The sequence below is a fragment of the Schistocerca serialis genome, chromosome 3, assembly GCF_023864345.2.
Source record: "Schistocerca serialis cubense isolate TAMUIC-IGC-003099 chromosome 3, iqSchSeri2.2, whole genome shotgun sequence".
NCBI lineage: Eukaryota > Metazoa > Arthropoda > Insecta > Orthoptera > Acrididae > Schistocerca > Schistocerca serialis.
The window spans coordinates 253,362,654-253,374,818 of NC_064640.1; the positions used below are offsets into that span (position 1 = coordinate 253,362,654).

Below are 12,165 nucleotides of genomic sequence, written 5' to 3' on the forward strand. Positions count from 1 at the left end.
CAACAGTGTGGTAAACAAATAACAGTGACATCCAGAGGGACTATGGATGTATCATGCCTTGAGGAGATCAGCCAGGTAACATACAGAATGGTATCACAAAATAGTGAAAAATATTTTAATGAAGAAAAATCACATTTTTGAGATTAGTTAGTTATTCTGTGGCCATAATTAATGTTCAGTGAAATTTTCCACTAATTTCACATACCTTCAAGATTTCCCTTTACTGTGTATATGCACAAGTGAAATGAAAAAGGCATAGGCAATCAAAATGTTCGCTGCATATAAAATCTAGCTCCAAGGTGCCAAAATTGATAAAATGCACATGTTTGAGTTCATTGTTAAGATGATAATGAACTGTGTGAAAAAGAGATGGAATGTTAAGTTTCTGGTGGCAGAAAATCATCTTTAGAAACTGAAAAGAATAGGGTAAATATTATAGACATGTAAGAAGAGTGCAACAGATCATTCTTCCTAACATTCTATTCACATTCGCCAAAGCTGTTCTACATCACCCACATAAATAGTTACAATATATTTCTTGCACAGAAAGGATGTGCATAAGTCAACCTACTATATAATGGTTAAAGGCCTTGTTACACCTCTCACTGTGAAGTTCTTTCTGATCACTCACCTGTTGAAACAAATTACACTATCACCACTGGCAAAACACACATCATTGGGGTGGGAGGGGGTGCACACAATGATGAGAAGAAACAGAGCATATAGTTCAAATTCAACATGTGACCAGTGTCTTTTGAACAGAAAATTGCAATTAATATGACAGGCAATGGTAAGCAGGTTGCACTCAGTCCTTTTGATATCTGAGGAGCTACTTGACTGAAAAGTAGCAGTTATGGACACAAAAGCTGACAAGCTGACAACAGCTGGGAGCATGGTTTGCTGACCAAATGCCCCTCCAAATTCATATTCAGTGATGCCTATTGACTGAGGATAGGGTGTGAGTGTGGTCAGTACCTCAGGGCCTTCTGAGGCCTGTTCGGGCGGAGATTTTGAGAGAACTTTCCTTATCACACTTAAAAGATTAACTTTTACATTTCATTACATTTACAAATTAATATCATAATATATTAGAAAGATCTGACTGGGGAAAACACACACACATGAGTTACATAACAATAAGCATCTCCACTGTTGAGAAAGCAAGTGAACCACCTGAGAAGGAATAATGCACCACTCTCATACAAATCTGGTTAGGATTTACACTGAGTCTTCCACAGAAATAGTGCCTTTATCATTAATTTTGAATATCTGTAGCAGCACTCAGTCCCAAAGGACTACAAAAATGTGCCAATGGGTAGAAAAAAAATTATAGATCAGGTGTGTCAGTCTGTTGCAGAATTCTACAACATATTCTATGCTTGAATATAATAATTTTCCAGGAAAAAGAAAGGCATCGCTCCAAAAATAAACATAAATTTAAGAAGCAGCAATCATCTAAACACAATTTACTCTTTTCACACAAAGTTTTGTTGAATGTGAACGTATGGATTGAGTCACCACAAATTTGCAAAAAGTGTTCAGTAATGTACCATAATGTTGATAGATAACAAATAAGTGAGTATACAGACAATTTTCTCCAATATGTGACTGGCTTTATTTATAGTACCACATATGGTGTGGCTCAGTGGTTGACTGGGCAAAGCATCAGTCAACAAATCCAAATGTTTGGGTCCTAGGATTCTTTTCTGTCACTTACTGCTTCTCTTCACTCTGACAACTATTTGGATATATGAAAAATGCCAAGGAGCAATGCAATTTGGAGGCTGTGTCAAACTGCAGTCTTCCTATAACCAGACTGGTAATTCAGTTCAAAAGTCTGAGGAAGGCAAGTGTATACCAGCTACAATAGAACCATACCTAGTAAAGCACTATAGTTGATTACAACTTAGAGCCACATATACTTTCCAGAAATATGACTTCTAATCAGCATTGAAGGAATATAACATATGGTAATACCACCCATGTTCTCAATAATGATAAACAATCTATCAGGCAGTGTAAGCTACAATCTCAAATTCCTTGTTGAAAGTGCTGTAGTGTGTAGGGAAGTACATGTACTGAGTAACTGTAGAGGAATTAAGAACAACATGGATGTAATTTCTACTTGTTACAGTGAATGGCAGCATTCCTTAAATGCAAATAAATGAATCCAAACTAACAAGAACAACATAGACAAAAATAGTAACATTTGAGAGGAGTGCCAGCAAAATGCTGCTAGATCACGTAATTTAAATACCATGTATAGACATATCATTAGCAAGTGATATATAGAGGAACTACATAAAATTAGTTCTGGGAAATATGGAAGGAAAACTTCCACCTGGAACAATTCTGGAAAAATTTGTTGCATTTTTTTTAATGTGTGAAACTTTTGAGATCTGGTTCTCTTGCTTACATTATATCAAATACATTGCCTCAGTTTCAGTTAGCATTTTAAAACTTGAACACACGATGTATTAACTTAATTGTACTGTCTCATTACTACGAAAGTTACCACTGTTATGAAAACTACACAATCTTGCTATTCGATATGAAAACTACAAAATCTTGTTATTCGAAATAATATTAATTTCAATTATAAGCTATTGCACTGTGATGCAACACCTTTCAAATTCCAGTGTTATGTGATGTTGGTTGCGAAATTTTAGTATGCTACATATCTTCAGGAGTACACATTGTGTAAGTTTACAAGCATATGGTTTAAATACTTACATGGCGACAGCATGCATGTACTCTTGTGAAACGATCATCAGTTAAGCAGGTACGAATCTCTTCAATTCCTTCGTATTGTAAGTATTTATTACGTTTCACATGTACTTTAATACCTAAAGTTTCTTTAATTTTTGCAAAGATGAATTCAGTTCCACAATGAGCTGAAAAAATTAAGAAAATGATTAAATGTATTTGTTGTTACTACTACCAATATGAAGCTTAGGGTTTAACAATGCAGCCATCTACATAACAGACAATGTACTAAATGATACATAGATAGATAGATAGATAGATAGACACACACACACACACACACACACACACACACACACACACACACGTGCAGAGAGAGAGAGAGAGAGAGAGAGAGAGAGAGAGAGAGAGAGAGAGAGATAAGTCATAACATTTATATCAATGATGTTTTGCTATATCTTGTGTCAAAGATGCTACAGTCAGAAACAGTTTCACCTTTATTCAAATGGCGGTCATTATTACTGTTTGTGGTAAATGGACTGTATTATCCAGATTTCACACATTTTGATGCTATGGCACTAAATATTAAAGGCATTTGGGAAGTTCTTCGCAAAATACAAATAATGGAATGAGTATAGGTAACCACTTGCCATATAGCTGATGTTTTCTTGATACTATCAGCAAAACAGCTTATAATGCCATTTTCAAAGGAAGTATGACAGTGTGACTGAAGCCAACTGCATATCAACTGTAGGATCTCTGCATCAGTCATCATGTGCTCTCCATCTAGAGCTCCCTTGAGTGGCCCAAGCACTTGGAACTCACACAGTGACAAGTACGCTTGAGGTTCAAGGGCAGCCCAATGTATACCAACCAAATTTTGTTGAGTTATTGTTGCAGTGTGAGGTGGCATTGTCATGGAGAAGCAATATATGTCTGTTCTGGGTACTGCATCATGTTGAGCAGTGGACAGCTCACACTTGGCGAAGGGGGTCACAGTAGTATGAAGCATCAATGGTAAGATGTTCTGGCAAGAAATTGACCAGCAGAATACTTTTGCAGCCACAGAACACTGTGGCTATAACCTCACCAATGGACAACCATATCTTTGCTTACAGAAGATCCCTCCACTGCTCCTTTTCGCTCCATACTGACTTTCTTTGATTAAAGGGTGTAACACTGGACTGAAGTCTTATCATATGCAATGTTTTTTGTAGAAAAACATCACCGCCTTCCTCATACTTTAAGAGAAGCACGCAAAAAACTGCTTCTTGCACAGCTTTCTGTTCTTCATTCAGAAACTTTGAAACCCATAAGGCCGACACATTCTACAACGACAACTCATTTTGAACAGTTCCATAAATGATTTGAAGTTTCTGAAAGACCTGAGCACAGTTAAGTGCTGATCAGCTTTGACAAACTCGGGAATAACTTTGATGTTTTGCAGTGCGGAGCTACTGCAGAGGAGGTGAAAGCAGGTCTTGTTTCAACACACACACACACACACACACACACACACACACACACACAATCCTTTCTTGTACTCCTCAAACCAAAGCTTCATATTGAACTACAAAAGGATTCAGCCCCTCCCCTCCCCTCCCCTCCCAACTCACTGCAGGAGAACATGGCAATACCTTTCAGTGCCATTACCATTTTAATTCATATGAAACTTCATTGTGAAAAGTTACAGAACAGCAGAGCCCACTGCACCCTTCCCCTCTCCTCCCAACCCCTTGTTTGCTCTTATGTACAGTTTATGTCTTCTTTTGATCATTTTCCTGTATCTTCATCTACCCCAACACCCGACGCAACTGTACAACTTTAATTTGCCTTTGCAGGGCAAGAAGGGAATCCTGAATTAGTTTCTCATCAGGGAGTCAAATTGTTGGAAGGGCAATGAGGGAGTCTGCACATGTGAGGTATGATTCACAGTATGATTGTAATCCCAAGTCCTCCACACCAAAAGATGTACACACATTTGGTATGTGTATCTTGCAGAATTTTTTCCTGAGCCCCATACACGTACAGTATAACATACTAACAGTTCCCAGGTAAAATGTGCTCACCACATAAAATATCAGCCATCCTCTTAAAAGAGCACACTGGTCACTTTGAGTATTGTAAATTGGGTGGAACTAGTACGGGACAGTCATGTGACCCTCCCCCACTAGCATAATTCATGACAGAAGTGATGTGTGCCCGTCAGTCGTACAGTTTCAGTGTAGTAAGATGGGTCGATGTGAAGATATGACAGAATGGCAGAAAGCAGCTATCATTTTTGGATGTGGCCATAACACACCATGTTGTTGGTGTATTGAAGCTGTAATGCAATCGTCTGAGATCCACATGTTGTAGGACACAATACACATGTATATTTGATTTTTCAAAGTCTGTCTTTCAATCCATATATTTCTTCACAGTGTTGTATTAATTTTCATTTCATTTTCAGCAACAGATGTCGACTATGACCACAATTTATTGAATATGAACTCCAGATTAAAACTGAAGAAATTGCAAAAAGACGGGAAATTAAGGATACGAGACCCAGATAATTTGGAAGAATCAGAGGTTGTTAATGGCTTCAGATGAAGAATTAGGCAACAACTGACAAGAACAGGGGAAAAGAATAAGGCAGAAGATGAATGGGGAGCTTTGAAAGATAAAATAGTGAAGGCAGCAGACGATCAAATAGAAAGACGAGGCCTATTAGAAATCCTTGGATAACATAGGTGTTACTGAATTTAATTGATGAAAGAAGAAAATATAAAAATGCAGTAAATGCAGCAGGTGAAAGGAAATCAAATATCTAAAAACTGAGACTGACAGGAAGTGCAAAATGTCTAAACATGAATGGCTACAGCAAAAGTATGACGATTTAGAAGCATATACCACAAGGAGAAAGATAGATGCTGACTACAGAAAAATTACAAAAGCCTTTGGAGAATAGAGAAGCAGCTGTATGAAAATCAAGTGCTAAGATGAAAAACCATTTCTACGCAAACAAAGGAAAGCCGAAAGGTGGAATGAGTACACAGAGGAGCTAAGCAATGGAGATGTACTTGAGAGCAATATTATAGAAATAGAAGAGGACAGAGATGAAGAGATGGAAGGTATGATACTGTGAGAAGAATTTGACAGAGAACTGAAAGACCAAAGTCAAAACAAGTCTCCGCGAGTAGATAACATTTCCTCAGAACTACTGATAGCCTTGGGAGAGCCAGCCCTGACTAAACTCTACCATCTGAAGTTCAAGAGACAGGCAAAGTACAGTCAGACTTCAAGAAGAATGTAATAATTCCAATTACAAAGAAAGCAGGTGCTGACACGTGTCAATACTACTGAACTATCAGTTTAATAAGTCATGGTTGCAAAATATTAACACGAATACTTTGCAGAAGACTGGAAAAACTGGTTGAAGGCAACCTTACAGAAGATCAGTTTGAATTACAGAGAAATATAGGAACAAACAAGACAATGCTAACTCTACAACTTCGCTAAGAAGATAGGTTAAGGAAAGGCAAACCTACATCTACAGAATTTGTAGACCTAGAGAAAGGTTTTGATAATGCTGACTGGAACACTCTCTCTGAAATTCTGAGGGTAGCAGGTGTAAAATACAGGGAGCAAAAGGCTTTTACAGAAATCCCTGATGTTATTCAGCCTGTACACTCAGCAAATAGTACAGGACACGAAAGAAAAATTTGGCATAGGAATTAAAGTCCACGGAGAAGAAATAAAAGCTTTTAGGTTTGCCAGATGACACTGTAACTCTGTCATAGACGGCAAAGAACTTGAAAGAGCAGTCAAATGGAATGATCAGTGTCTAGAAAGGATGATATAAGATGAAAATCAACAGAAGGGAAACGAGGATAATGCAGTGTAGTCAAATTCAATCAAGTGATGCTGAGGAAGTTAGATTAGGAAACAAGATACTTAAAATATCATATGAGTTTTGTTATTTGGGCAGCAAAACAACTGATGATGGCAGCAGTAGATAGGATATAAAATGTAGATTGGCAATGGCAAGAAAATCGTTTTTGAAGAAGAGGAATTTGCTAATGAAAAATATAGATTTAAGTGTCAGGAAGTCTTTTTTGTCTGGAGTGTAGACCAGTATGGAAGTGAAACATGGAAGTTAAACAGTTTACACAAGAAGGAAGCTTTTGAAATGTGGTGCTACAGAAGAATGTTGTAGATTATATGGGTAGATCAACTAACTAACTAACAAGGAAGTACTGAATAGAATTGGGGGGAAAAGAAATTTGTGGCACAACCTGACTTAAAGAAGGGATCGGTTGATAGGACACATTCTGAGACATCAAGGGATCACCAGTTTTTAGTACTGGAGGGAAGTGTGGATGGTAAAAATCCTAGAGGGAGACTGAGAGACAAATACAGTATGCAGATTCAGAAGGCTGTAGGTTGCAGTAGTTATTCGATGGTGAAGAGACCTGCACAGAATAGAGTAGCAGCAAATCAGTCTTCAGACTGAAGAAAACAATTAACAATAAATATAACTGTCACATTGATACTTTTCAACTGCAATCATTTCTCTGTAATTTTTCCTCCTTTTATACTCACTTCTATAAATGAAATAGTTGACTAAGTCAATCAATACTAGACACAATAAAACAATGTACTGTTCATATCACAAAATTTACATAATTTTCATAGAAAGATGTCAGTGTTTAAGAGTTGTGCTTGCTGGAACAATGATTATGCTTAGCAGTATTCTAGTTCTTGTGGGTGAATGTTGAGGGACAAAGCAACGAAAAATATTAAATGAAGAGAAGTTAAAGATAAATGTGGAATATTTTTTAATTTCATCAAAAAAGAAAATGATAAAAATCATCATGGTAATTGCGTTAGTTTTGATTTTTCAAGCAAATTTAAATGTGAATTTTTAGTGAAATTACTTGGTTAATATTTACATCATAGGTTTAATTAAAAAAGTAAATTCCACTTTAATTGTCAAAAAGTTACAAAACTAACAGCAGCTGCAACTGCACGACTCACCTTAGTCTCAGTTTTGGCAGTATTAGTATTTCATCAAAAAAGAAAATGATAAAAATCATCATGGTAATTGTGTTAGTTTTGATTTTTCAAGCAAATTTAAATGTGAATTTTTAGTGAAATTACTTGGTTAATATTTACATCATAGGTTTAATTAAAAAAGTAAATTCCACTTTAATTGTCAAAAAGTTACAAAACTAACAGCAGCTGCAACTGCACGACTCACCTTAGTCTCAGTTTTGGCAGTATTAGGGCAGTAATTTTTAGGCAGAGTATTTATGAACAAATAAGAAAAACTGAACTATTTTGTGTTTTTCAAGTTTTGTTTCTAAAAGTAAAAATATGTGATTTATGTAAGAATAAAGTGCAATCCAAAAAGAAACAACCTGGTGATTTTTGCAGCTAACGACGACGACATGCTAATTTGGCCAACATTCACTGACGTGTGATTCGTCAAGATGAATGTAGCATGTCAACGAATTGTTTCCTGCTCTAAAACTCATTTGTAAGTAACCCTTTATTTTAATGAAAACATTGCAGATTCCGAGATGAGACCTCTAACTAATTTACAATTTAAATGTGAGCAGGAATATTTCAGTGCAGACTATTCAACATGTTTACATGGAATGGTGTACCATTCACAGCCATGTAAAACAATGTAAAAACAGCAATTCTAAAGATATCATAACCAGCAACAACTGGACACAACTATCATGCCTTATCAATGACAATCTGTTTCAAATCTGACAAGAATTATTGCTATCAGTGAAAGCAGATCCATCTCAACCAGTTTTGAGCAAATATTGTGAAAGGAACAGCATGCAATGAACATTTGGAGTCAGGTACACTCTTTGACAAAGCCTGGTCAGCAGTTTGTCATCACAGAGTCAAAGTCCATGCTGCTCTCAGCTTGGGACAAAGAAAATGGCCACGCTGTTCCTGGAGAAAGTCTTGTCTTCTGTTAGAGATTTTATGCTATGTCTATATCCGTGGTCTAGTGGTAAACGTCATCTGAATGCAACATCTGGCGATCAAAACCACTAGTTGCCTAAATTTTTATAGCACCTCTTATCTGAATGCTTAAATCCTGACAGTAATGGTAGAATAGATATAATGCAGTTTTCTTTCTAACATGCCATTAATAACAGCTCCATTCAATAACATTTCTGCAAAAAACTTCTCAGCAGACTGCCTTTGAACACCACATGTGCCAGACATCTCCGTGGCCCATTTGCTGGTACCCAGTACCAACTGCTGCAGCAGCACTGCACTTCCTCGCCTTTTGTTGAAAGTACCAGCTACCGCTCATCTCTCTAGATAGTATAAAATACTTTACTGTTGTTGAGTGATGCTCTACGAAAAAATGTCTACAATTTGCATTTCACACTCAACAACACTGGAGGCAAATAAGACATATCAATATAATAAGTATTTTATTACGCTAACAAAGGCATGAGTATCACTCAAAATTAATTTTATAATTTGTGATCCAATCAGAATACCTCACTACTTTATTTATTGTTATTAATAATGCTTTATGCCTCATTTCTTTTCCTTTTAAAAGTGATTCTTTATGCAGTTTTTCCTAAGGAACACAAATGTTTTCATCAAGTCAGAATGAGTGACTGTGGTGTAAAAACCATGTGAATACCTTGCAGCTCATGCTTTATAGCAATGAAAGCACCCTGCACAATTTGTGACCACAAAAATGCTTTACCATTGACTCAGCTGCTGGTTATAGAGTTAAAACTGTAAATGGAAGACAATATTTCCTAGGGTTTTTTTTATGCTGTTTGAATGAGTTATGCCAATGGATAAATTAGGGTTTATTCTTGCTTTTATTTATACAGCAATGTAAACTAACATGGAAATTCTGGGTAATGAAGTGCGTGTCTCAGTTGTGACAGTCAATTCTGAATACAATTTGTAAGTCTTCTATTAACCTTAATCCAATACCTTGTGGGAGCAGGCATATTGGCCTGCTTTATGAATAAGAAGCAACAACAGATAAAAAAAAGTTGTAGGAAAAATTTGAAGGAACCATAAGCAAGATGGATTTGGATTCTTTTTATCATTTGGGTATCAGACAAGAGGGGAACATTATGAAATCAATCAACAGTCTAGTTAGTATGCATTATACGTATAGATCTAAAGGTGAAAAATGTATGAACGCACGCTTTTACTTGGACCCTCTGTGACGAGTGGAGGTCAGCTGACTTCGTGTAGTTCAGGAATGTTTATGCTTGTTGCCAACCTTAGCTATGTCACAGTATTGTACACGACAACAATAAGTACCCATTGTGAATACAGTGTTGATCCATATGCATCGTCGTGCGTAGTGGTTGATATTATTTCTAAAAATGAATAAAGTTTCATGTTACTTCTGTGATGCATTAATCCATTACAGATCATTTCTTTTATACACTGTAAGCTGGCTGCTCCAGGAAAAGGAGGCAGGGCTTGTCTAAGCAGCCAATGTGCTATAAGCCCATCACAAGCTTGCACTCCCAGCATCCTCCGTTCAGGGGCCAAATAAAAGTGTGTGATAAGTATTTGTACATGCCAAAACACTACACACACACACACACACACACACACACACACACACAGTCAATTTCAAGGAGCAAAATGTTTGCTATTTTGATATCTTACTGTTTCGTGATATGTGGAGCAATGTTGGTTTCCAATTACTTTTTATTCCACTGAAATAAGCTTTTATTGTAAACTATCAAAGTAAGTGTTAATTGTTCACATTTTGGGGAAATTGTAATTGTGATGGAAAATTACACATGTCAAAATTTCATATGCTGCATGAGCATAAATTAATATCACTAGCTTCGCTATCCCTACACTGAAATTATATAACACCACCTTTTACACCAAAAGCTTAAAGAATGAGGAATTCTAGAGTAAATTTAATTGAATGCCTTAAATAGACAGACAGAGAGGAGATGTTAAAAAGTATCTGGAGATAATGCTTCATAAAAATAAAATTCATGCACTCCACCCCTTCGAGAGCCCATATAAGATGAGCATGACAAGCATTTCACTACATAGCTGCTCCTAGCACAGCTAAGAATTTACAACATCACTGCAAATATTTGGCAACTCTGCAACAGCCCATTATGTTCATGTGTGGCCCTGAATTGTTCCACTAAATTCACCTCACATTCCCTTTCCACTTTGATGACTTATGCTTCATAATCCTCATGTAAGATGAGGCAATGAGAGATGAAATTTAATTTTTGGACTCCAGAAGTGCCATAGATGACTGAAGTAACAATTGTTCTTATCTTTAATGTTGCATTATGAGGCTCAGTGAGCAATATTGCATTGAGAAAGAGCAGCTGCCTATAGGGCCTTGTTAGCTCAATGGTTCCGCATATGTGTTGTGATACAAGAGCTGTGTGAGGGACCAGTGCACTCTAGGTTCTTATTTTCCACTTTATTTAATGGAGAAACAAAATGCTACAAGAAATTCATTAACAAAATCTGCAGAAAACCTTAACACATTCAGTCCTCTCACAAGCTTAACTCAGTAGGTTGTTTTAATGGTCATAGATGCCTGCTTTGCAAATACAAAGCTGCTTCGCTATGTGGACACTTCTGAAGAGCTTTGACTTTACCATCAACAGTACAAATTTGAGTTTTGTTAGTCACATAGGACCCATAAGTCATGGGAGTAACTATGAAGTTAATATAGTTTCTCCATGCTAAATCTGTGTAACAGATATTAGGCACCCTTGTAGAAGTTTGCTGACACCAGCATTAACAATATCTTTCCATTCTGGGTAGCTGAAAAGAATGGGCAGTTCTGTTGGTTTAAATCTAATTTAATACCTTAAAAATCTCTTTTGGTCAGCATTAATTTCTCCATGAGACCTTACTTGGACCGCAAAATGTGCAGTGTGCTTGCATTGTTATAGAGCATGCACTGCACACAGTTTATTGCGTACATTTACAATAAAATATCAAACAATGACAGTAAAACACATTACACCACAATTACCACGTGTCAGCAAATGGGTCCCAGAGAGCTCTGGTGCATGTGGTTTCCAAAAGTAGTCTGCTGAGAAGTCTTTCACAGAACTGTTATTACGGATGTGTCAGAAAATGAAATACTTTGCATCTAAGATACAATTCCATTCAGGACTTAATCATTCAGATGAAAGACACTACAAAAATTTAGGCACTGAGTGGTTTCCCACCAGGCATGGAATTCAAACAATAGGGGGCTTACAGCTAGACCACAGGTGTATATGTACCATAAAAGCCCAAACAGAAGACAAGACTTCCTCCAGGAACTGCCACAATCTACAGTGTTGCCCATTTGTGCAGTTAGCCATGCTTAGAATATTATCAGTGTGGCCTCATCATTTGTCCCAATGTCACGCACAGGGCAGGCTTGGACCCTGCAGCAGCCGCTCCCCGGCCACGTTTGTT

General features: G+C 37.0%; 1 protein-coding gene across 1 annotated transcript in view; it reads right to left on the reverse strand.

Annotated features, from left to right (window-relative positions):
* Positions 1–12,165, reverse strand: part of LOC126470007 (protein artemis-like) — a 75,517-nt gene that overhangs the window by 41,893 nt on the left and 21,459 nt on the right. Inside the window, exon 4 of the mRNA XM_050097479.1 lies at positions 2,734–2,894. Coding sequence (XP_049953436.1) covers positions 2,734–2,894 — 161 coding nt within the window. The remainder of the gene's footprint in view (positions 1–2,733; positions 2,895–12,165) is intronic.